Raw genomic sequence first — 27,986 nt, forward strand, 5'->3', positions numbered from 1 at the left:
CATGCTGTGTGCTTTATCTCTAAATAAAAAAAAATGTAAAACTAGCTGGTGCAAGGATCGATTTTTCAATAAGGTTGTCCCCTAATTAACTCATCTCCCTTCTTGCCCCAGTATGTAAAATAAAACTTAATACATCCAAGATAACCAGAATGACAGAAATGAATTAAGATAGTCTATATTGATAAAATTGATAGCAATCCTCCCCACCACATTCTTGACTATCTGGATACCAAATAGAAAATTGTTCGCATTGGTTCTAATGTTTGTTAAATTGTAGTACCCCAATCATTATTAGTTTGTTAAGGAGTAGAGATGGGAATTATAATGGATAAATCTACAGAAACACTGATGCAAACTTTAGCTGATTTCAGCAGATTCACATGTGGAAATGTCAAAAGGTTGTTGTCAACATTAAGGTAAGAGGAAATTCTGATTGTGTTAGCTTAATGTCCAGCTCCTACAAAACAGACAAGTGAATCTGGGTTTTATTAGCCAGATTAAAGCAGAGGGCTGAAACAAACACATATGTAGATTACAAGGCACTGACAATCATCATGTGACAGGTCTGTGGCATTATTTTATGAATACCAAAAATAATCTGCACTTATTGGTGATACAAAACAGAAGAAACTGACATATTCATTAAGTCAGGCAGCATTGATAAAAAGAAAAACAAAGATAATATTTCCGGGACTTTGATGGGCAGAATCAATTGATTATGCAGATGGAACAACTGAAGAAAAGTTGTAGATAATGTATTGGAAAATATACTTGGCTTGGTGATCGAAGTTACAGCAGGAGAGCATTTTTGAAAGAGCAATGATAAAGTTTTAAGATAGATAAAGATAAGGAGAAGCCTGGTCCATGGGTTCCTTTATTTAAGAACAGTAACAGGACCAAACCAGGCATTTATAGGCTAGTGAGGTGATAGGCAGTTGTAGAGAAATTACTGGAGAAGATTCTTAGGGACAAGAATCTTATGATTAATCATTATTTGGTAAAGCACAGATCTATTAGTAAAAGTCAACATGGGTTGTTGCAGGGAGGTCCTGTCTCAAAAATGAGATTGCATTTTTTTTTTGTGGAAGAGTCAAAGATGATTGCTGTGGGTTGGGTAAAGGACATTTTTGACATGGATTTTAGTAAAGGATCTGCCAATATCCCTCATGGTCAGCTGGCCTAGAAGGTTAAGTCATATGACTTGGAAAGTTGGACACAAAAGTGGATTGTTCATAGATAACAGAGGATAATAATGGAGGATTGTTTCTCTGACATGGGGTCTGTGATTAGTGATGTTCTGCAGAGGTCAATGATCAGACTTCTGTTATTTGCGATAGAGATATAAGTGCTTGGAACAAGTGAGACGTTACATATAGGTGCTTAGGACAAAAATGAAGAATGGCTGGCTGATAAGAAAACATGAAAATTGGCAGTGTTGTCAATCATGAGGATGGTTTTATAATGATACAGTATCATATACTGTAGATCACATGGGAATGTGGACAGAGAAATGACAATATATTTTAATCTGCTCAAATATGAGGTGTTACATTTTATCACAGTCAAGTTCAAGAGGAGTGAATACAGTATATGGCAAAGCCATTCAGAGCATTGGGACAGATCCATACCTCCCTATGGGCTAAGAAAAGAAAATGGGACTGAGGAACAAGATCAGGCATGATGTCAATGAACGTCAAGGCAAGAACAGGTATCTGAATGTCCGACTTCTGCTTTCACTGTATGTCTTATTGTCCTTCAGTTTCCATTGAAGTGGAATTAAAATATATACCAGGAGCCAAACTATTTTTATTTATAAGGAATGCCTTCAGTGTATTTTTTCCAGAGATGTTATTTTCTGAGTGAAACTGAATAATTTCACTTGAATGTCAGCAAAATACCAGGTGCAATGTTAGATTTGTAAAAATAGCTCAAACTCCAACAATGAAATGGATTTAAGAACATGAATCATTGTCACTTACAAATGAACAGTTAAAATTACTATTGATTCATTGGATTTTTGGAAGGTAGTAGTATGAATAAAAGCAGAAAAGCAGAAATTTGAATTTAAATTCATCTTCCACAGCTGCACTAACTATTCTGCTGACTTGCCTGTAAGACCCTATAAATCATTCAAAATCCTAATTGGAAAAGAAGAGCACACCACTGTCAAAGGAAGTGCACATCTCTTCTGCCTATACAATCTCCTGAAATGGATGTACCCTCCAATTCTAACCACTTAATCAGCCCTGATTTTAATTTTTCAACTATTTGTGGTTGTGCACTGAATTCCCTTGACTCTGAAGATGTTCACCTAAATCTCATTACCTCTCAACTTCAGGAAGAACTCCTTAAAACAGAATTCTAATCAATTTTTGATCTCTTTATTTATATATCCTGGAGTCCAGATTTAGTTTTAGGATCCTCTTGTGAATTGCCTTGGAACATTGTACAATATTAAAGTTGCCATAATATTATTAATTGTGTTGTTTAACTGTATTGGAGAAGTGGCCATAATAATTTTCATTGATTTTGAAATTGCTGTGTGAAACACTTGGACAAAGCTACACTATGGGAAATTGCAAACCTTCATTGGCTTTACGACCCAGCTTGCTTGGACTTCTAACAAATTGCTGTGCACATTGACCCCAAGCTACTTACCTATTCTCTCCAGCTCTGTTCTGTTTCATGTTCGGCTACCATGCTGCAATAATACCTGTCCTTTCAAGGTTTATGCTGCCTTCTACTTCTTCTTCAGCAATCGCTGGGGACTAAGGAGGAAATGTCACTAATTTTCTTGGGGTTCTTTGGTGATCGATAAGACCACTGTGAGCATCACTGATTCTTCCACAGATGGGTGAGAAGCGGCTGACCAGCTGGACATAGGAGTGGTTGGTGGGTGCTGCTACGTATTCCCATAATGTTGGACCACTGCAGCATGTTCTGATTATGTGAAAGGGATAACTCTGAAAGCACAGAGAAGACCTGTGCTGGGGTTGAAGGCCTGTGTGTGTGTGTGGGGGGGGGGGTGGTGGAGGGATAAAAGGGGCTTATTTGCTATTGATTCTTTGTTTTGTTACTGTTGCTGTTTACGTTGTGCTATGTTAGCACTGGAACGTGTTGGCACTGTTTGGGGGCTACCTCCAGCACTTCCTCAAGTTTTGTTGGTTGCTAACAACACATTTCATTGTTTTGATACTCTTATGATAAATAAATCTGAATCTGAATTTAGGTGAAGAGTTACAGATTGTTTCACTTTAGGCACATTTCTAGCACTAACCAAAAGATAGTTATGGCACCTGAGTGCATAATTCTAGTTTGACAACTGAAATTTTCTTGGAGTATTTAGTAACCAAAGCAGTGAGGAAGTATATTTTTTAACAATTCCTGTTCAATTATATGAGATCAACGTAATCTTCGTATTGAATTTACTCCCAGGAAAAATAATCCAAGCACCAAAGATTTCAGGTATAACATATTAGGACAAGCAGTTTTCTGTGCTTACTTTGCAAAATTATTCACAAATATTTTATCAAATGTTTCAGAATCACTTACAGCAAAACCATCAATTAAGTTCAGACACTGTCCTGAATGAAAGCAGCTGATGTTAAAGAACTTGCAGCTGTCTATCAGTTCCTCACAGTTTCTTCCAATAAACCCTGGCATGCATCTGCGAAGAGACAAAATCATTAGTGCACCAGAGGTAGAGATAGGAGGCAAAGTCCAGAGGATTACCATTCGTAGTCTTCCTTGCTATGGCAGATCTGTTCCATCACACATGCACTTCATGGAAACATGAAAAGATGTTAAACTACTTTAATATGGAAAGTTAAGAAAGAATTTAAATGAGAGGCGAGTGAGGGGGATAACATAAGATGCTTCCAAAACAAAGAATGAGGAGCTGACTAATAGACCAAGGCACAATTTAGCAATAAAGCTCAATTTTGGAAGAATGACCATGTGGGCAGGCAATATCTTGGGAGAATGTATCAGTACCCATCAGCCACATTTCCATCAAGGCTGAAGCATGCTGAAGAAAATGTACATGTATTCATTTTGAAGTTTTCACGACGTTCTGAAGTCCCAAAATAATTTGTATTCAATAAAGTAATTCTAATAGGTGGTCATTGTGGTAATGTAGGAAACATAGCTATTCATTAGACACAGCAATTTCCTACAAACAGATATGTGATAATAGCTAATTAATTAATTTTTTGACATTAGTTTAAAGATAAAATATTGTGCACATTTATTGTGTGCAAAATAACCCCTTTTTGTTCCTTCAAAAAAAAGTAAATTTATCGATGGCCGTGTGGCTGTGGCCTTTTTTTACTTGAATGAACATTCTGAAAAGACTTGAGAGGAACAGGTGACAGATATGGATTTCATTGGGATATTTTAGCTTTTAGTGGAGGCTGCATTATAAGTGGCCATTTGATTAGGTATAAGGGTGGAACCCAGTGTGGTCTTTTGCTTTTGTAGCCCATCTGCTGCAAGGTTTGACACCTTGTTCATTCAGAGATGCTCTTCTGCACACCACTGTTGTAATTTGTGGTTATGGGAGTTACTGTCACCTTTCTGTCAGTTGGAGACAGTCTGGCCATTCTCTGCTGATCTCTTTCATTCACAAGCTGCTTTTCCCACAAAACTGCTTCTCACTGGACTTATTTTTTGTTTTTCACCCCATTCTCTATAAATTCTAGAGACTTTTGGCTATGAAATTCCCAGGAGATCAGTAGTTTCTGAGATACTCAAACCCCATCTGCGACCAATAACCATTCCATGGTTAAAGTCACTTAGATCACACTTCTTCCCCATTCTAGAGTTTGGTCTAAATGACAACAGAACCCCTTGACCATGCATGCATGCTTTTATGCAATGGGTTGCTGGCACATGATTGGCTGATATTTGCAATAATGAGCAGGAGTACAGGTACCTAATGAAGTTGCTACTGAGTGTATGTGACACGAACAGTGTTGCAAATTTCCCATTAGTAGCAAGGAAACTTCTGGTTTCAAAAAGACTAAGTTGCATTTAATTCACCCACCCTCATTCATTTGCAAGATAAAATAATTTAGCAGTTGAACAAACATGCGAATTAATCTTTATCAATTAACGTACAACAAAGTCAAAGATAAAACAAGGAAAAGCCGAGGCATGGGGAGATTTATAGACTATAGAACTATAGAACTATAGACTCAAAGTATACTGCCGTTCCCAATAGAATATTACTATTTTTAACAGATATCACATCTCACATCCTAATACACTGCATCAAAAAGAATTAATTACAAAACAAAACCTACTAATTGACATTTGGAGTGAATCAATATCAAATGCTACCTCCATCTCCCAAGGTATCTTTCAAACAGATTGATCAATTACTCACTGAAATATTATTTTTGCAGTTTCATTTTAAATGTGTTCCATGTCAAAAATATCTAATATTTCTCCTGGACAACATGAACTTGGCTATCAAAATTTGTTACTATAATGAATGGATAAAGATAACTGGCTAATCCATTATTACCTACCTTTCAATTGATGGTAAATCATGTTAATTTTCTGTACTAGAAGGGCACCTAATTGTTTCAAAAATAGACTAGCATCTAGAAGAGATAGTTCCTTGTAATCACATCTGTTTAGCAGGGATTTCATTTTTTTTGCCTCACAGTGTTATATCCATCTATCAGCAGCATATCATATCAATAAGTCTCTTGTAAATCATACTGACACATTTTAATAATAAGCTTATTTAGATTGCACTCAAATGGTGAGCTTTTCATCATTTAAATAGTGTGTTGATTTTAGTTAGTTTCTTATCCAATGACATCATGCCTCACCTGCACTGAATCTGTCCAACATGGGTTTGTGCAATCATCGAATTTATCAAAATGTGTTTGAAACTTTGTGCTTCCATCCATATTGCTAACAACAGCATCAGTTGGAAATATGTCTCTTTATTATGTTATTTGTCAAAACTAAACACAGAAAGGCACTAGTCCAAAATTCTTAAGGGTCATAATTACTCACTTCTCTTTTGAATGCCTATCATTTTGCATACAGTACTCTCCACTTCCTACTGCCTAACAATTCCCCAAACTGTGTTAATAATTTGCTTCAATTTAATGGTCTTTCATTTTAACTAATTAACTCTCAGGTGGAAATTTATTAAATGTATTTTGAAAAATCATATTAATTGCTCTTGTCTTCTTCTTTAGTTATTGCCTCAGACTGCTCGGCTGGTTTTGACATGACCTACTCTCTACAACTCTTGCTCAGTTTAATTTGTCCATCATTGGATTCCCAATCATTGTGCCCTAAACTGCAGGTTTCAAAATTGGCTCCATAACAGACACCAGAAAAACAAGTCCATAATGTTTTGGTTTTTTCTCAAGTGTGGTTAGTTAATATTTGTTTTACAGTTGCAATGTTTTACTGTAAATGCACAAATGCTGAATACCTGCAGTAATAACCTGTCTCTGTGTAGACACAGCTCCCATTGTTTAAACAAGAATCACATGGTCCAACCACGTTCTCACACAGGTCTCCAGCATATTGAGCAGTGCAGGTACATGTGAAATTCTGGAAAGGAGTAAAGAACAAGCAGAGGAGAAAATAAAATATTTCAGCAATAGTCACCTGAAATTCCATCATTCCACTGATTTTTAAAAAGCAAAGTTAACATGTGATCATATCAGCACACTATATGAGGGATCCCTGAAGACAATCTAAAAGTGTAAGTCTGGTGGATCTAATCAAACTCCTCAATAAAATGAGTTTGTGAATATGTATTCATCAAACATCATGTTACACAGGAAATTCTGCAAATGCTGGAAATCTAAAGCAACACATTCAAGATGCAGGAGGAACTCAGCAGGCCAGGCAACATCTAAGGAATTGAATAAACAGTCTATGTTTTGGGCTGAGACTCTTCTTCAGGACCGGAAAGGAAGGGGGAAATGTCAGAATAAAAGGGGAGTGGAGGGGAAGGAGGTTAGCTTGATGGTGATACAAGAAGCCAGGTAGGTTGGAAAGGTAAAGAGTTGGAGAAGAAGGAATCTGATAGGAGAGGAGAGTGGACCATATGAAAAAAGGAAAGATAAGGGGACCTGGGGGACATGATAGGCAGGTAAGAAGAGATAAAAGGCTAAAGTGGAGCATAGAAGCATGGATGGGTGAGATGTTTTGATTTACCAGAAGGAAAAATTGAAATTCATCCCACCAAGTTGGAGGCTATCCAGATGGAATATAAGGGGTTGCTTCTCCACCCTGAGGGTGACCTCCTCATGGCACAACAGGCAGCCATAGACCGATATATTGGAATGGGGATGGGGACAGGGATCAGAATTGAAATGTTTGGCCACCGGAAAGTTCTGTTTTTGGTGAATGGAGCGGAGGTGCTCGATGAAGTGGTCCCTCAATTTATAATGCGTTCACCAGTGTAAAACAGGCCTCATTAGTAGCACCAAACTCAATAGATGTCTCCAGCAGATTCACAGGGGAAGTGTGGCTTCACCTAGAAAGACTGTTTGGAGCCCTGAATGGAGGTGAGTGAGGAGGTGAATAGGCCAGTGTAGCTTTTTTGCTGCTTGCATGGATAAGTGCAAGGAGAGCGATTACTGGGATGGGGACAAATAGACAAGGGAGTCATGGAAGGAGCAATCCTGGGAAAAGTAGAGGTGGGGGAGGTAGAGGTATGTTTGGTGGTAGGACCCTTTGGAGATGGCAGGAGTTGCAGAGGATGATGAGTTGGATGCAAACGCTCATGGGGTGGTAGGTAAGAACAAGAAGAATTCTACCACTGTTAAGGCGGCAGGCAGATGGGCTGAGTGTGGATGTTCAGGTAATGGAGGAGATGTAAATCAGGGCAGCATCAATGGTGGCAGATTTCATATTGAAATGTTTGGTGCAGCATACTAAAAAGGGTTCAAAGTTCAAAAGCAGAGTCTCAGAAAGGCAACGTCCATTATTAAAGACCTCCAGCACCCAGAGCATGCCCTTTTCTCACTGTTACCATCAAATAGGAGATATAGAAGCCAGAAGGCACACACTCAGTGATTCAAGAACAGCTTCTTCCCCCTCTGTCAATCAATTCCTAAATGGACTTTGAAACCTTGGACACTACCTCACTTTTTTAAAATATACAGCATTTCTGTTTTCGCACATTTTTAATAATCTATTCAACATACATAATTTGTTTACTTGCTTATTTATAATGTTTTATTTTATTTATTATTATTTTTTCTCTCTCTCTCTGCTAGATCATGTATTGTATTAAACTGCTGCTGCTAAGTTAACAAATTTCACATCATGTGCCAGTGATAGTAAACCTGATTCTGAAAGCAAATTTATTATAAAGTATGTATATGTCACCATATATTGCCCAAGATTCATTTTTTTCCAGGCATTCACAGTAGAATAAAGTAGTACAACACACAAAGACTGACAAACAACCAATAGGTAAGTACAAACAAAAACATGATTAATTAAATAAATTATACTGAGAACATGAGTTGTAGAGTCCTTGAATGTGAGCGAATACGTTTTGGAATCAGTTCAGAGTCGCGGTGAGTGAAGTTATCCACACTAATTCAGGAGTCTGATTAATGTAGGGTAATAATAACTGTTACAAACCTCTAATGTGTGACTTAAGACTCCTGTAAAAAGGACTTTGAAATGTCAGACTGGAAAAACAGGCACACAATTGATTTTTCTTTCCTTGTTTAATTACTAAGAATTACCGTGTGAGAGATGATGTTTTTGTGCTTGTGAATAGAAGGCGGCACTACAAGAGCAATGATTCAGAAGCTTTTCCAGAACATGTAAAATGTCTCTTTGTGAATGCAGCAAATTCTCCAATGTGGTGAGGGTCAGGAATCAATCAAGGTTCCCAGGAACAAAATGGAAATACTAAGGTGAAACAGTATAGGAGTGGAACTGCCTGAAAAGCTGCTTTACAGAGGTATAATGATTGAATGGGTTTTCTTCTGTACTGTTTGCATTATGATTTTGTGAGAGCAGGAAATCATGACTTAGAAAGCCATTGCAAATTGGAACTAAAGGCAGAAGGCAGATGGAAGTGGTTGGTGGAAAAAAGAGGGGTTATGGAAGTGGAAAAGCCCCAGTAGATCTTGGATTAACTTAAAGTATTCAATTTTTCATATTTTTCATTCTTTTTCCATTGAAAGATGAACCATACTTACATTTATTCCATCATGACATACACCTCTGTTCAGGCAAGGTTCAGAAGAGCATTCATCAAAATTGATCTCACAGTTGTGTCCAATGAAACCAGCTGGGCAACTGCAGATATATCCTGGCATTGTGTTCTGACACACTCCTCCATTGAGACATGGCAGAGAATCACATTTCCTCATCATCTCCTCACAAAAGGGGCCTTTAAAAGACAGGATCACCATTAGTTTTGGAGCAGAAACTGAAAGCCTAGTCACTGCTAGATATAAAGTACTTCTGTGAATGTAATATCAGCTATTATTTCCTTCAGAATGATTTTCAGAAGGAAGTCTGTATGGTATTTCTGACATTTTTAACAAATCAATTTCATCTGATGATACAAAACAAAGGAAAAAAAAGTTGGCATGACATTCAGAACCGAAGCAGTAGACGAATACAACACACTCATTGCGAGGATAATGATATCCGTTAATAGAATGCTACGTTTTCACTTACATGAGCAAAAAAGTCCTCTCTAATTTTCAAAAGTAACTATAATTGTGATCATGAAAGTTTTTGCGAACATCTTCAGGTACCTTGTGACAATCCTTTAGGGCTACATATGAACAAATGAAACAGAAGTGGGACTATGCCATGAGGCATTTTAAGCATTGTCTGTCATTCACAGATTATAATTTTTATTCAACTTGTTACCCCACTAAAGACCTCCAGCACCCAGAGCATGCCCTTTTCTCACTGTTACCATCAAATAGGAGATACAGAAGCCTGAAGGCACACAGTCAGTGATTCAGGAACAGCTCCTTCCCCTCTGCCAACCAATTCCTAAATGGACTTTGAAACCTTGGACACTACCTCACTTTTTTAAAATATACAGCATTTCTGTTTTCACACATTTTTAATAATCAATTCAACATACATAATTTGTTTACTTGCTTATTTATTATGTTTTATTTTATTTATTATTATTATTTTTTCTCTCTCTGCTGGATCATGCATTGTATTAACCAGCTATCCTCATTTATCTCATGTTCTGATTCCCTCAATAGCCAAAGATCTTAATGCTGAATAAACTTAGCAACTGAGCATTCATAGCTTTATGAAATGTTATCAGTTGCCAGCCTGAGAGCAAAAGAAATTTTCATCTTGTACCTAAAATTCCAACATCCATGTTCACAACAAATTTCATGACACACTGAATGTCAGTGATCTTAAACTTGATTCTGAATCTATGGTTGTGAATTTCAGTTTTAGTGTTCTCCATAAGGTACAAGATTCTACCGGAGACGACTCCCACTTTTTTCTCAAAACTCTAGAAGAATACAGCCCCAGCACCTTTGGCAGAAACCAGGTTGGTTCCCACAATCAGATTTGTATGGTAACACGTGAAACTAAGATCAAAAGCAAGCTCTAATTAAATATCCACTTTCTTGTTGTTGCTTACATAGATCAAAGATGTGCCAAAACTCATATCTAATAAAGGTCCATATAATTTGTTGAGAGTTGTTATGATCTGTAATGCATTGCCTGAAAGGAAGTACATTCAGTTAATTATATACTTGAGGAAGAGAAAATTGCAGGACAGTGCTGAAAGAATAATGGAGGGGGACTAATTGGACAGCTCTTTCAAAGAGCATATTACATTGAACAATTTCTTACTGTACCGTATGCTTCTATGATTATAAATTGGAGCCAGAGGGCACAGCCTCAGAATTGAGGGACATCCATTTAGAACAGAGATAAGGAAAACATTCTTTTGCTAGAGAGTGGTGAATCTCGGCAATTCATTGCCACAGATGACTGCGCAGGCCAAGATATTGTTTATATTTAAAGTGGAGGTTGACAGGTTCTTGATTAATCAGGGCATTGAAGTTTATGGCAAGAAGGCAGGAGAATGGGGTTGAGAGGAATAATAAATCATCCATGATGGACTGGCGGAGCAAAGCCAATGGCTGAATGGATTAATTCTGCTCCTATGTCTTATGGTCTCATAAAGATAGGAAGGTGCAGCAAAAGGTTAGGTCTTGGGATTAAGAGATAAGAAGTGTAGTTGGTACAACTGGTATTAGTCAAATGCTAAGACTCCTTCAATACACCATGGAGAATTCACCCATCCTTTATGGAAACAGTGGTCTCTGAACTTTTACATCCAGTGAAATGGAAATCAGTTTAATATTTGTTCTGGATGACAGCACTGGACTGCTCCCTCAGTCCTTCCATTATTACCACTGGCATTCATTCCTGACCATAAGCATTCAGTGTTTAGAAAAAAAACACATATTTTTGTTTCAAAATTTTCAAATGAAAATACACGTGCACGGTGTCAGTGTCAACCATGATGCCTACACATAGTCCAGATACCTCCAACCTGTTTCCCGTCCATGAGTATATTTAAATGCTTTTCTGGTGAGGATAGTTTCTCTTGAACTACTTTTTCTAGACATAGGGGTTCACAACCTTTCTTATGTCATAAACCAATACCATTAAGCAACGGGTCTATGGACTCCAGGTTGGAAACCCCTGCTATTGAATTTAAATGCTCCTGTCAGATATTCCTGAAAATTCCTCTGTTCCATAGAGACTAGGCCCTTCTTCTCACATCAAGACACATAGCTGAGAGATCTCACCATTACAGTCACTTTGGTTACCTCCTTAAAAGACTCAATGCTTCCTCCTCCTTGATATCAACATGATCTGAAATCTCAGCACTTCCTTCCTGAAGTCACTGTATCCCATGATGCTTTGTTTCGTGGCATACAAGAATGCAGTTTGTGAGAGAACAGGATGGCACTGCTAATTCTCCTGCTAACCTTATCCCTTTGCCTGGTTAGTCACTCCGCCTTGTTCTGTCTCTTGTCTAGTTTCCCCAGTAGTTCACACAATTTGCCCTCCTGTTCTGCAGTTCTTGGGAGTTCACCATTTATACACCCCAATAGAAAACAATTGCTAGCTTGGCTAATCAAAACAATCCCTTCAGTTAATGTGCTGTACTGGTTTATAACTCATTAAAGTAAGGATTCTAGAGAACAGCATTCCAATCAGTTTTATTTCTTTTCACTCTCACCGTTACATCGGTTTGTAGATAGCAGAACGGCTCCAAAAGACCCAAGGGACAGTCTGGGGCATCCTAAAATAATGCCTGGGTAGTGGGGGCAGACACACTACACTCTTTGCAGGCAACACCACTGCTGCGGAAACATTATTGCTTTATATTCATCTGATCACGTGGACACTAATCTATGGGTTTAACTAAGGCATTTGTGGTGGAATAAAATTTTAGGATGTCAGAATCTCTGTTGAAACTGTTCCAATTCTGCTTCAGAAATAATTATTATGGTCTGGCCCTGCCCCCCTCCCCCAGACCCACAGTAGAATTTCCTGGTCCTTCTAGGCCAGGCAGAGGCAGATTTAAGCCCTCAGTATGGCTTTGCTAGAGTGGTGTGGAGGTAGGATTTGATGGTTGGTGAATATTTATATTCGAAAGTTAAAGACAAAGTGTGTCATGGAGGAAGCCTCTGTATATTTGTAAATTTTTGTACATACATGTTTGTTTTCCTTTGTCGATTGTAAATACTTCATTTTTCTTCAAAACTTTTGGCGTCAGATTTTGCACGTTTTTCATCTGGCAGTGAATAAAACCCCTTGCACGAACATGCTGTTGTGGCTTACCATCTGCTTTTTTGCAACTGATGACCCCCGCTGGGCACATTTACCCACGTCTGAAAGTGAGGTGTGACACAGTTAAATGTCAATAAACTTGAACTTGAACTTGCTAAGGTTCTTATATACTGCTTTTACACTTATTTTCTCTTTATCTTGTTTTTACTTTCCTGGTTTCTAAAATTTTACTATTAATCAGGGCTACTTCAACCTTTCACAACAGTGTAAGTCTTTTCTTTCAATTTAATGCTAACACTAATGATTTCAGTTATACATGGATAGATCAGTTTCTCTCCAGAGTCCATACTTTTGAAAATATCTTTTCAAAATGTCTTTCGCTGTTTATGTACTGCATGTCATGTAATCTAATTTCTCATTGTGCTTTATCCAACTCTCCTTTCATGCCCATGTAATTCCCTTTAATTCAGCTCTGTTTAAATTCTGGTTTTAAACTTGTTTGTCACTCTCAGACTGAACATGAGATTTTATGACACTGTGATAACTCTTCCCCACAGTATTATTTATAATAATATTACTAATTCTCCCTGCTTCATTACAAACAACAAAATCTAATAAAGACTGTTTTTATTGGAGTCCATGAAATATTGCTTCAAGAACCAGAATAGAATGTAATCTGTGAACTCATACTGAAGGCTACCTTTGCCAGCTTGATTTTCCTAACCTAGATGAAGATTAAAGCATCTCATTTTATTGCATTAATGTTGTTACAAGCCCCAGTGATTTTTTAATTGACAGTCTGTCCAACAGAATAGCTACTGTTAAGGATCCAATATCATCCGCATACAAGTACTTTCTGTTCCTCTTCTGTATCAAACTGAATTTATTTCTGCATCTTTTGAGCCAAATGCATTACTAGATCACTACTGCTCTATTGTCATCCTTTATTTCAGACCCACAATTATTTCAAACGCCAGGCCTTCTCTCAGCCCTTTTTCCAGCTCAGTATTTTTTAAAGTGACAATTACTCTGGAATATTCATTTCCCAGCATCAACCATCTTGAATCCAAGGCTCTGAAATGGCAATTGAATCAGAATCAGATTTATCATCATTGAAATATGTTGTAAAATCTGTTGTTTTGTGGCATCAGTACAATGTAATACATAGAAAATATATGGTACAATAAGAAATATAAAAATAATAAATAAGTAGTACAAACATCAAAATAATGATTGAATGTTTCAAGCTTCAAGTTTAAGTTTATGTATTATGACTACATCGCAACATTCATTGAAATGCGTTAACAAGTCTTGACACACCAGCACAACAGCACCAACATAGTGTTCCCACAATACACAGCTGTACGACAAGCAACAAAACAAAACAATAACTCAAGTCCCATTTTCAGTCCCACCCATGCACATGCATAGTACTCTAACCCCAGGACAGACAGCCTTCTTCGGCTTCCAGCCTCCAGTGGACTCAGATTCAGATGCAGATGCACAGATATCAGGCCTTCGACTTCCAATGCGGATTTGCGAAGATGCACAGACCTGTGACTCTGGCCAATGGGCCTTGACTTCCAAACTTCCTATTGGTCCCTTGGGCCTTGATCCTCAACATCAACTGCAGGACCCACTGATCACTGAACACCAGGCCTCAAACTCTGGACTCACTGATGACATGGCCCCAAATACTGGGCCTCGAGTTCGGGTCTCACCAATTCATTGAACCCAGGGGATCATCAGAGCTCTCTCCTCCTGCCTGCATGGAGCTCCAACTCTAGTACCTGCTGACTACTTTCTGACCGTTGGGGAGTTACCAGCCTGCATTCTTGCCCCACATCCATGTCACTGACCTTTGACTTAGGACTTCAGTCTGCCTATTAATTCCTCTTATTCTCCCACATCCCTGTCCCTGAAACTATAATCTGAACATACCTTCTCTCTATGTTCCCAAAACATCCCCACAAACCCAAGGAAAACACTAAAAGCAAGTAAAACTCAATGGTCGCCACAGCTCAATGACATCTTCACCATAGTGTTCATGGGTTCAGAAATCTGATGGCAGAGGAAAGAAGCTATCCCTAAAACTTTGACTGTGTGCACCTCCTTCTTGATGATAGTAATGATAAGAGGGCATGTCCTAGGTGGTGTTGGTTCTTAACGATGAAATCTGAATCAGAATCAGGTTTAATATCACCAACATATGTTGTGAAATCTGTTAATTTAATGGCAGCAGTACAAAATCCAAGGTAAATAAATATAGAGAAAAAAACTGAATTACATTAAGTATGTATATGTCTATTGGCTCCTTATGGTTGTTGTAGCTGTGATGGTACTGGGAACACACTTCCACTACCTATTAAATGCTCCCACTAGCATACACCTCAAATAGCCTCTGACAACCAAGTCCAGCTCCTGGCCTTCATGTGGGGCTTAGCGACTGAATCCTGTGGAGCCGTTTCTACTGACAGAAGAAAGGGCAAAGGTTGGTTATTGGCACCTTAAAACTAGTTGCTTTGGGCAGATGGGTATCATCACTCATGGTTGGCAGCTCATCTAGGAGAAGGAAAACTCTGATCTCAAACCTCCACTGCATTGCAGCTGTACCCACTCATGGAGAAGGCTTCAGAGGTATATCCCGAGGGAAAAATCTCAAAGGCAGTCCTACATAGAGTTCAATGATGACTGGCAACTCCTGCAACGATTCTGGTATCAAACCATTTTGGTCTCTGCAGTTCCCTTGGGTTCACCAAATATCTGGAAAGGGGCAGCTTACTACATGGGCAACAGCTTGCGCTCCATGTCGTACTGCCCAGACTTCTGTATCAAGGCAGGTAGGACACAAAATCTATGTCAACTCTGACCGATGGAAGCCTCAGCAGCACTGCAGGTATGTCCATCAAACAGTTAAAATAAATTGTGCAAAAAATGATAAAGTCATGAGGTGGTGATATGGGTTCAATGTTCATTTAAAAATCAGATGGCAAAGGGGAAGAAGGTATTACTGCATCACTGAGTGTGTGTCTTCAGGCTCCTGTACCTCCTTCCCGATAGTAACAGTGAGAAGAGGGCATGTCTTGGGCGGTGAGGATCTTTAATGCCTTCTTAAGGGATCACCTTCTGAAATGTCCTTAATGTTAAGCAGGCTAGTGCATATGATGGAGCTGGCTAAGTTTACAGGGTTGAGTGCCTCCATAACAGACAGTGATGCAATCAATCGGAATGCTCTCCACAGTACTTCTGTAGAAATCTGTGAGAGTCATAGGTGACATACAGAATCTCCTCAAGTTTCTAATGAGGTATAGCCACTGGTGTGCCTTCTTCATAATTGTATAAATATGTTGGACTCAGGATAGATCTTCAGAGATGTTGACATGCAGGAACTTGAAGCTTTCTACTGTTGACCTCCCAATAAACACTGGTGCATGTTCTCTGGATTTCTCTGGATTTTTCTGGTGTTCTCTGGATCCCTTCACCTTCCTGAAGTCCACAATCAATACCTTGGCCTTACTGGTGTTGAGTAGAAAGTTGTTGTTGTGACACTGCTTCACTAGATGATCTAACTCACTACCAGATGCCATTTTATTGCTTTCTGAGCTTCACAATAAGCTCACCAAGCAAAATTTGGTACAAATTTAAATAAGGAAATAATAGAAGTGTGTCAAAGAAGGAAGGTTTGAAGAGGCCAAGAAAGAAAGTCATTGAGCTATCTAGCGCAGAAATAGGCCCCTCAGGCCAACCAACCCAACCATGCTGATAAGGCTGATAGCCAAACTGAGATAAGGTCCTAGGTTTAAACCTTGGGCAGCTGAAAGCATGTCCACTGTTGGTACAGCAGTTAAAATCAGATTCCAGATCACCATTTGAGATTCTATCCCTTAAACTCATTTATTTATATATGTGCAACCAATTTATCTGGCCTTATCCAAATGCATTGTATATTTCGAAGATCTCTTGATTTTGACTACCATCCATTTCTCCTTTATGACTCATTTTTCCCTTTCTTTCACACATTAATTATTAATAGTTTGCTGCAGTCTACTATCAGCTATTCTATTCTTTACAACCTTCTAACCCGCACTTGCCTCGACCCATATTTCTTGAGTTATTCAGTCCATCAGGACAACTGTCTTAGTTGACCCCCAGAATACCCCTTTCCATTCTGCTCCTAATTCCTATTTATTTCAGGAGACACAAGAGACAGCAGATGCTGGAATTTGGAGCAATGCACAAAAAAGCTGGAGGAACTCAGCAGGGCAGTTAGCATAGATGCTATCTGACCTGCTGAGTTCCTCCAGCTTTTTGAATGTTGCTCCCAATTCAGTCAGACTGTTTCAAATTCTAGTCCATTTAAATTGCACTCTGCATGAACATCCTCAATCTCATCATCACATGTTGAATATAAACCAGCAGTAATCAGTGGAAACAAATAGGGCCGGACAGAAGGGTAACTATCAAGCTAGTTAACCATCATTCACATGACAGAGCCTCAGCATGTTAAAGAACTTGTAATTATTTATGGGCTTCAATTTTTAATGTAGCTCATTGTGATGTCCTAAAATTTGAAGAAGCAGCAAATGCTGAACAGGTCTCAGAACAGATGCGAGAAAACAATGCTTTAAAATTCCCAAATACCAGAAAATTTATTGCTTTTGACTATATCCAGAAATCTGGACAAATGTGTTCATTTTTTTTTATTAGCATGGAAGACACACAAGAAAAAGAAATAGTGACTAATCACAAAAGGTTAGGAAAGTTGAGTACATTGTATTTCATGTTCAACTCACTAAGACCTAAGTTTGCTAATTTCCAAATTCTGGAACTGAAAATTTGCCCTGTGTATTTTGCATTCAAAACACAAAAATAGTTGTACCAATGATTTCTTGAACTATTTGAATCAAGAATTTACTCCGTGTCCTAATCAAAATTGAAACATGGAAACATAGAAAATAGGTGCAGGTGTAGGCTATTCAGTCCTTCGAGCCTGCACTGCCATTCAGTATGATCATGGCTGATCATCCAACTCAGAACCCTGTACCTGCTTTCTCTCCATACCCCCTGATCCCTTTAGCCACAAGGGCCATATCTAACTTCCTCTTAAATATAGTTAATGAACTGGCCTCAACTGTTTCCTGTGGCAGAAAATTCCACAGATTCACCACTCTCTGTGTTAAGAAGTTTTTCCTCATCTCAGTCCTAAAAGGCTTCCCCTTTATCCTTAAACTGTGACCCCTCATTCTGGACTTCCCCAACATCGGAAACAATCTTCCTGCATCTAGCCTGTCTAATCCTTTTAGAATCTTATACATTTCAATAAGATCCCCCCTCAATCTTCTAAATTCCAGTGAGTATAAGCCTAGTCAATCCAGTCTTTCTTCATATGAAAGTCCTGCCATCCCAGGAATCAATCTGGTGAACCTTCTCTTACTCCCTTTATGGCAAGAGTTTCTTTCCTCAGATTAGGGGACCAAAACTGTACACAATATTCTAGGTGTGGTCTCACCAAGGCCTTGTACAACTGCAGTAGAACCTCCCTGCTCCTGTACTCAAATCCTTTTGCTATGAGTGCCAACATACCATTTGCCTTTTTCACCGTCTGCTGTACCTGCATGCCCACCTTCAATGACTGGTGTACAATGACACCCAGGTCTCGTTGCATCTCCCCTTTTCCTAATCGGCCACTGTTCAGATAATAATCTGTTTTCCTTTTCTTGCAACCAAAGTGGATAACCTCACATTTATCCACATTAAATTGCATCTGCCATGAATTTACCCACTCACCTAACCTCTCCAAATCACCCTGCATCCTCTTAGCATCCTCCTCACAGCTAACACCACCGCCCAGCTTTGTGTCATCTGCAAACTTGGAGATGCTGCATTTAATTCCCTCGTCTAAATCATTAATATATATTGTAAACAACTGGGGTCCCAGCACTGAGCCTTGCGGTATCCCACTAGTCACTGCCTGCCATTCTGAAAAGGTCTAGTTTACTCCTACTCTTAGCTTCCTGTCTGCCAACCATTGTGTTACACTTCCTGCCATTTCTATTATTGATTGGGATCAAATAAAGTCCTATTGTAGAAATCCTGTTTAAGTGGACAGCTGAAGTCAGATTAAGCTAAAATGTGACAGACCCACACCTATCAACATTCAACCTGCATAATCAAGAAGGCTGGATGTCGACTATGCCAAAACGATCTGTTAATTCACACAACAAAATACTGAAGGAACTCAGCAAATGTCAGGTATCATCTATGGATGGGAAAAAAAAAACGATTGATGTTTTGAACTGAGACACTCAATCAGGACTGGAAAGGAAGGGCACATAAACCAGAAAAAGGAAGTGGGGAAGGGGAAGGAGTACAAGCTGGCAGGTGATAGGTAAGACAGGTAAGAGGGGAGGCAGGTGGGTATGACAGGGTTTGAAGTGAGAACCTGAGAGCTGATACGTGGAACATGTAAAGAGCTGAAATAAAAGGCATATAATAGGAGGACAGTGGACTATGGAAGCAAGGGAAGTTGGAAGGGAAACAGATGAAGCTGATGATCAGGGAAGAAGAGAAAGGGTGAGCAGGGAACCAGAATAGGGAATGGAGAAAGCCAGGAGGAAGGAGGTGGGGGAGAAATCACTGGAAGTTAGGGAAATTGATTGTCATGCCATCAGGTTGGAAGTTACCTGTATAGAATACCACTGGTTGTTGCTCAGTCTGAGTTTAATGTCATCAGACAGTAGAGGAGGTCATGGGCTTCTGTCCTTTCTTTTCTAGAAGGGTCTCAGTGCAAGATGTTAACTGTTCTCTTCCATCGAGGCTGTCTGACTTGCTGAGTTAATCCAGCACTTTTTGTGTGTCTCTTAAAATCTCCTTCATCTGTAGAATCACTTTTGTCTATGTGTAAATTCAGACATATCACACTTCCACTCCAGAGGCCAGAATGAAACTGCTAACACAATTTGAAGCACTGGTACTGTACTTTGGCACTTGCAGCTATGGATAAATTATTAATATTCCTATTGCCCATTTTGATTGACATAAAAATTACAGGGAAATGTTCTACAAGGAGGGGAGGTGTTCTGCCCAGTAACATGGAAACATAGAATATAGAAAGCTACATCACATTACAGGCTCTTCAGCCCACAATGTTGTGTCGGCCATCAAACTTACTCTAGAAACTGCCTAGAATTTCCTTACCACATAACACTCTATTTTTCTGGGCACAATGTAGCTATCTAAGAGGCTCTTAAAAGACTCTATTGCATCCGCCTCTACCATTGTCATTGGCAGTGTTTTCCATGCACCCACCAATGTCTGTGTGAAAGACTTAACTCTAACGTCCCTCTAGTACTTTCTCCGAAGCACCCTTGTGTTAGCCATTTGAGCCCTGGGAGAATCCTCTGGCTATCTACATGATCAGTTGTCATGATTAATTTCTTAATCATCATTGAAAAAAAAATTAGGAGATTACAGTCCTACTGTAGCTTGAGGGATCTTGCTGTGCAAAAAATGATGGCAGGAATCAATACTCCAGAATTATTCCACTGGCTCTGAAGATATTTGAGATAGGGTAACACAGTGTTCCAGATAAATGCAAGTCTTTCTTCAGAGGAAATGGAAGATATGGAGCAGAAATTATTGATCTGACAGCTGTGAGCAGATGCACAATTAAACAGTTAACATACAGTTAATCTGAGTTTAGTATGCACACAGTTTTGCTTTGTATAAATGCAGTAGGCCATTTATTAGGTAACTCTTGGATCTAATAAAGTGGCCACTGATTGTATGTTTGTGGTCTGTTGCTGTAACCAACCCACCTCAAGGTTCCATGTGTTGTGCATTCAGAGATGCCCACTGTTGTGGCACGTGGTTATTTGAATTACTATCAGCTTGAACCAGTCTGGCCGTTCTCCTCTGACTCTCTCATTAACAAGCTATTTTCACCCACAGACCTACTGATCACTGGCTGCTTTTTTCTTTGTTGTTCCATTCTCTGCAAGCTCCAGAGACAGTTGTGCTGGAAAATCCCAGGAGAACAATAATTTCTGTGATAATCAAAGCACCACATCTGGCTTCAACATGGTCAAAGTCACTTAAATCATTTTTCTTCCCTATTCTGATGTTTGGTCTGAACAACAATTGAACCACTTGACCATGTCTGCATGCTTTTAGGTATTGAGTTGCTGTCACATGACAAGCCAATTAGAGATTTGCATTAACAAGCAAGTGTACCTAATAAAGTAGCCACTGAGTGTGTATTGGGAGGACTGATATCAGGCATATGCAGTGGCATCCAACAACATGCATTGTGTCCCTAGCTGCCATTTCTAGGCATTACACTCTGCAGCTTTCTGATGTAGACACAGGCATCTAGCACTGCTGTGGACATTTCTGCAGAATTTAGAGGTACACCCTAACATAAAACCCAACCAGGTCAGAGAATCTTGCTTGGATAGGTCCCCTTTTAAGTCATTTGCTTCTTAATAGTTCTTTCTATATAGAGCCAATAAAAGAATAAGCACTACCTGAGTACTTCAAACACCAGCTGGTTGAATAGAGCTGCAACTCCTAAGTAGTGTAACATCATCCGACAGAACAGTGTGATCTATTTGTATCCTATCTACTACCCTAAACATTTATTCCCTCCATTATCAGTGCATAGTGGTTGTTGTACATACCATCAAGAAGATACAATGCAGTTATTTCATAGAAGTGTGCAAGACAATCATTGGCATCAATCGTGTTGACAGCCAGAGATTTTTTCCCAGGACAAAAATGGCTATTGTGAGGAGGCGTAATTTAAAAATGACTGAAGGGAAGTATAGGTTAGGCTCTTAAACAGTGTTAAAACATGGGTTATGAACTTTAATTATCCCAAAGAAAAAATAGCTGAAGTCACTGAGCACTTCGAAGCAAGGATACTTATTAGGTGAGTCAAAAATCAAACTTACAAAAATTAGTGAACATAGTGAAAAGAAAAATGCCAATATTTACAAATATATATACCTACAAGAAAACATGATAATGGCTCTCTGTTTATTCTTGTCCAGAAAGAACTTTTCATATCGCCCCTATACTTACGGTGATAAGCTTCTTTTATAGGCACAAGGACATTCCATCTTTAATTACCAACAAAATTATCTTAAGACTACACATAAATTAGAATATGTTGCACACCACAGTATAGTTACAATTATATTACAAAATAAACAAAAGTACCTACATTACAGTATACAAACAGCATATACATATTTACATATCCCCATTATGAAATAAATGGAGTATTTCACAGTTTATGGCAGGAAATGCACCATAAAGCCAACCCAAGTGCATCAGCTCTTCAGGGTCCAGCTGACACCACAGAACTGCTGGGAGATGGTGCAGTTAAGTAAAAATAAAGAATGAAATTAAACTAAACTTGGTGTCTGACTCTGAATGCAGGGGTGGGGGGTGTGGTTAGTGAATTAATTATGAGAATGTACCCCGGAGACTTTGAAGTGTGTACACTCACCGCAATGGCAGCTGAATTGCAAGTGTGCGGGGGGTGGGGGGTGGGGGGTAGTGCACTCTGTGTGTGCGTGTGTGTGTGTGTATGTGTGTGTGTGTGTGTGAGTGTGTGTGTGTGTGTGTGTGTGTGTGTGTGTGTGTGTGTGTGTGTGTGTGTGTGTGTGTGTGTGAGAGAGAGAGAGAATTCTCATGTGCAAAGAGTACATTTACCAAGTGCTCTCCATCACGCCCAGACAATGGTAGGTGCATGGAATGTGCTCCAGGGTTATTGGTAGGGCATAAACAGTAGGGACATTTAAGAGACTTATAGATAGGCAAAAGGTTGAAAGAAAATTGAAGGGCTGTGTAGGAGGAAAAGGGTTACATTAAACTTTCATCAATATGCCTGGTAGATAAGCACATGAATGAAAGAAGGGCCATGAGAGGAAAGGGTTAAAAGATTGCCACAACATCATGGCTGAAGGGCCTGTTCTGTTTATGTGCTTGCACAGGCTACACAAACTGCTCTCTCCAATACCACAGGCTTCTTCACCAGGAAGTGCAATTTCAGCAGATGCATGGGGACACCCCCACCTGTGGATTCTCCTCCAAACTGCACAAGATCCTGCCTTTGAAATACATACCAGTCCAGCATTGTCACAGGGTATAAATCCAGGAACTCTGACCCCAATAGTATTGTGAGAACACTTTTCTCAACAGTTCACAGAGGCAGCTTGCCACCACTTTCTGAAGGGCATTTCAGGGTGGGCTATAAATGGTGCACTTGGCAGTGATTGCCAGATTCCAGAATATGAATAAAAAAAAACTCTGTTTGTGCCTCAGATTATATTTTAACTTGCTGTTGATTTGAAATTGAAAGATAGCTTGAATTTTCTTCCAGAGCTTGACCTTCACTGAAATTTATGATGAACCTCTGCCACCTGAATATTAAGTACGTAAACATGAGAGACAGGAAATGTTGATCAGTTGACCTTTTCAAAATTGCATTGCACAAGGTTAAGACAGCCAAAGAACTAATGTGTGGAACACGGCCTCAAGACTTCCCATTTTATAAATTATTTTGTCTGCTAAATGTTTTTTATTAAATAAAACATACATTGGTTTTAAAGCTTTTCAGGAGATAACACCTGCTTGCTGGTATAGTAGGTATTAGGAAATCGACAGTGGAAGAAGAGTCATTTTTCAGTGAGGCAATTCATTTCTTATTGATTAGAAATGGGATGGTGATCTGCATAAGAATTTGGTGATTTAGGAATGACAGTTGTGTATAAAGGAAAACTTTGTTCCACATGTGTGATTAAACATTAAACATTAGGTTTCATTGTTTCAGGTACATTGAAACATATGCTGCTTGAATCAACGATCAATACAATCTGAGGACATGCTGGGGGCAGCCCACAAGTGTCACTCCAATTCCACCGCCAACATAGCATGCCCACAACTTACTATCCCTAACCTTACACCTTTAGAATGTTGGAAAAAACCAGAACACCCGGGGGAAACCCAGGGAGAGGGTACAGACTCCTTACAGGTGGCAGGAGGGATTGAAACCCTGTGAATGCTGGTGCTGTAAAGCGATTGTGCTAACCACTGCCCACCATGTTGTCCCATTATTAGGATAAAATACAAATTCCCTTCTACCCCATAATGGTAGCAGAAAGCATAATATCAAATAAATCAGTGTCTTTGCTTAAAATTTACAGTTATTGAGTTTCCACTTGGTTCAATGGAAAATATCTGATAACTTTCATGAAGAAGTAAAACATCATTTTTGTTGTTCTTGTAATAATGGTCAAATAGGGAAAAAATAGGAAAGATAGGCTAATGATTTATTAGCCTATGATCCTAATAATTTATTTTAATAGAAAATTGCACAATACTGGTAATTCTATCTGTAAAATGAAAATAAGTGCAGATGCTGGAAAACTGAGATGAAAGGAATCCACAGAAGGTCAAGCAGCAAGAGGAAAGAAATAAAAACTCTTGACTGTGATGAAAGTTCATCAACCTGAAACAGGCACTCTGTTTCTCTGTTCCCTATTGTGTCTGTTCTGCACAGAATTTCCAACGGCCTTTGTCTTTTAGGTTTTGGATTCTCTGTTAGGTTTTGGGTTGTTTTGTTCTTTACCCATAATCTGAACTATATTTGAATTTCTAAGCCGACATTCAACATCAATAATCTTGTAATAGATGTATGGTTTGAGGCTTTGTAGCCTCAAGTATTTGCTTGTCCATCCACCATGAACTGAAATTTGCATCAGATGCAACTCAAAGCAAACTGGAAGAATTAAATTCTTCAATCCGAGTCTTCAAAGTAAGAGGAAAAATGCATGAAGAAGAGCAAGGGCTATTCAAACTACCAAACCTCCTGCTTAAAATTAGATTAACATTTTTTCATCTTAAAGTAGTGGTTCTATAGATAAAATACAGTTTCAATTGGATCATCTGGTATGATAAAAGAACCAGTTATCTGAGCTCATGATGGCAGATTACAGTGGTCACATGGAAAGGAAGAACTTGCAAATAATGCCTTATTTTGACCTCAGAACTTAAATTGTTTTGAAACCATTGGATTCTGAGAACTGCTATCATTCTCCTCTGGAATGATTCTATTTCCTCATGCATCTGTCAGGAAGATTGGGACTCTGAACAGGCGTGTGTGAATGCTGATGCTTCACATTTCCAAAGAGGTGATTTGCACCAACATCCTGACCATGCATCAAGACTGGTTTGTCATGGACTCAGAACATTCATTTCTTGCAGTTCCTCAGAAAATACATAGGTGAATCTGGCTACCAAACTCTGTCAGGAGAAACCAGGAGTAGGTTCAACTACTGCATTCACTTCATTTGAGAGGAAGAATTACAGAGAGATATACCACACACAAAATGCATTATTTTTGAATTGAGCTTATTGACGGATACTTGTTTCTGTTTAGCTTATTTCTGTTTAGATAGTCCTTTTCTTTAAAAAAAATGTTTAATAATTTTACTTTTAATTGTGTGACAAGTTTTTGAAGTATTTCTGTATAACAGTGACATTCATAAACATTCTTTCTTTTAATAATTTTGACAGCCAGTTGAAGTTTAAGGTTGGCGGTGGAAGGCCATGCACTGTGCAGGCATGTTTCAGCTAACGTAATTGTGGAAGTTAACACTTCAAGATCCAGTGAAGATATGAAGGAATTTAATGTGCAGATAAAGAGAGAGTGAGGGGCATACTAGAAGTATGAAGGGATGGGCTTTGCTTATCAATGCCAACAAATATTGGGTCAATGCAGAAGGGTCAGATTGAGTGGGTCTCTCTGGGAATCGAAGCACCTCCTTCAAAGAGCATCCACTTATACATGTGGCGGAAGACCAAACTGAAAACATACAATAAAAGACATTATAAGTTAAACATGTAATAAGGAATATATTTACTGTTTAGTATACATTCTCTATCAGAAGGTTAAGGGGTATTTTGTGGGGAGCTTAATGAAATATACATGTAAGAAAAGGAATTGGAGAGCATGTTGACGGTGTGAGATAAAGCAAGGTGGAGAAACATGGATACAGAGTATAATGCCAACATGCACTCAGAGGTCCCCTTATTAAACTCAAACCACCCAGTGTGGCAACAATGATCATTCCACAGTCAAAGTCACTTAGATCATATTTCTTTATCACTCTATTGTTGGTCTGAACATCTGAACTTCTAAAGTGGGGGGTTCCTAATCTTCTAAGTTCCACGGACCAATAGCATTAAGCTAGGAATCCCTGCACCCCAGGTCTGCATGCTTTTATGCATTGAGTTGCTGCCACATGATTGACTGATTAGATATTTGCATTAACAAGGTGTTCAGGTGTACCTTATAAAGTGGCCACTGAAAACTTTAAGAACTTAAAAATAATGGTTTCCACATTGACTACATGGAATAATGAAGCAGATGTTTATGTTCTGAATTGTGCAAAGGATTTTAATAGCTAGTAGATTGTGTAAGGAATATTATACCAGGAGACAGAGACACACACACGCACACACAAGGAACTGCAGTTGCTGGAACCAGAAGTAACAAACAGTCTGCTAAAGGAATTCAATGGTTCAAGCAGCATCGGTAGGAGGAGAGGAATTGTCTATGTTTCAGGTTAAAATCCTTCATGGGAATGGATGTGGGGTCTGAATTCAAAACGGTGACAATGCATTTCCACCCACATCTGCTGCTTGACTGACTGAGTTCCTCCAGCAGAGGGAGGATCCTGTCTTCAATGAAACAGATTAAAGTACCTGCAGCAATCCTACACGAATGATGTCTGGTGCCCTCTTATTGAGTGCATGGGAGATTGTGAATATAGTAGATAATTTCCACATTTTACATGGGTTCTGTGAGTACTTGTACATCTTAAATAGTTTCCTGCTCTTTTGCACCAAACACATCAACACCGTGTCACCTTTTGGTGGGGTTAGATGTGCCGGTCCATTGAGATTCAGGTTAATACTGACCTCCAAGTTATTGATGGCAGGAGTCTTTCTTGTTGGACATGGTCATTGCCTGATAAATTTTGGTATGAACGCTACTTGCCACTTAATCAATGTATCAATAACACAAGAAATTCTGCAGATGCTGGAAATGTTGAGCAATACTCACAAAATGCTGGAGGCACTCAGCAGATCAGGCAGCATCAATGGAGATGAATACACTATCAATATTTTAGGCTGAGTCCCTTTATAGGCACCATTGGCTAGGTCTTGCTGCATGCAGACACAGGCTCTGTTCATTGGTTTCAAGTTTTGAATGAATAAAACACATTGGAATTATCAGCAAATCTCCCCTTTTGAAGTCATAGAAACGTAGAAAACCTACAGCACAATACAGGTCCTTTGGCCCACAATGTTGTGCCGAACATGATTCTACCTTAGAAATTACTAGGCTTACCTATAGCTCTTTATTTTACTAAGCTCCATGTACCTATCTGAAACCCTCTTAAAAGGCCCTATCATATCTGATTCCACCACCGTTGCTGGCAGCCCATTTCATACACTCACCACTCTCTGAGTAAAATACTTACCCCGACATTTCTGTAGTACTCTCCAGCACTTTAAACCTGTGTCCTCTTGTGGCAATCGTTTCAGTCCTGGGAAAAAGCCTTTGATATCCACATGATCGTCATTGAAAAGCCATAAGACCATAAGATTTAGGAGCAGAAGTAGGCCATTTGAACCATCGAGTCTGCTCCACCATTGAATCATGGACTTATCCACTTCATCCAGTCATCCCCACTCCACTGCTTTCACCCCATATCCTTTGATGCCCTGGCTAATCAAGAACCTCTGCCTTAAATACATACAATGACTTGGCATCTATAGCCACTCATGGCAACAAATTCCACAGATTTACCACCCTCTGCCTTAAGTAATTCCTGCACATCTCAGTTCTAAAAGGACATCCTTCAATCCTGAAATCATGCCCTCTGATGCTGGAATCCCCTTCCATGGGAAATAACTTTGCTATTTCTAATCTGTTCAGTCCTTTTAACAATCGGAGTGTTTCTATGAGATCACCCATTGTTCTCCTGAACTCCAGGGAATACAGCCCAAGAGCTGCCAGACGTTCCTCATATGGTAACCCTTTCATTCGTGAAATCATTCTTGTGAATCTGCTCTGAACCCTCTCAAACGTTAGTATATCC

General features: G+C 39.1%; 1 protein-coding gene across 1 annotated transcript in view; it reads right to left on the reverse strand.

Moving 5' to 3' along the window:
* Positions 1 to 27,986, reverse strand: part of LOC132401337 (fibropellin-3-like) — a 67,303-nt gene that overhangs the window by 195 nt on the left and 39,122 nt on the right. The window contains exons 2-4 of the mRNA XM_059983466.1: positions 9,204 to 9,397; positions 6,461 to 6,582; positions 3,553 to 3,667 (exon numbers count right to left, since the gene is read on the reverse strand). Of these exons, the coding sequence (XP_059839449.1) occupies positions 3,553 to 3,667; positions 6,461 to 6,582; positions 9,204 to 9,380 (414 nt within the window). The 5' untranslated portion in view covers positions 9,381 to 9,397. The remainder of the gene's footprint in view (positions 1 to 3,552; positions 3,668 to 6,460; positions 6,583 to 9,203; positions 9,398 to 27,986) is intronic.

Source organism: Hypanus sabinus, chromosome 10 (genome assembly GCF_030144855.1).
Source record: "Hypanus sabinus isolate sHypSab1 chromosome 10, sHypSab1.hap1, whole genome shotgun sequence".
Lineage (NCBI taxonomy): Eukaryota > Metazoa > Chordata > Chondrichthyes > Myliobatiformes > Dasyatidae > Hypanus > Hypanus sabinus.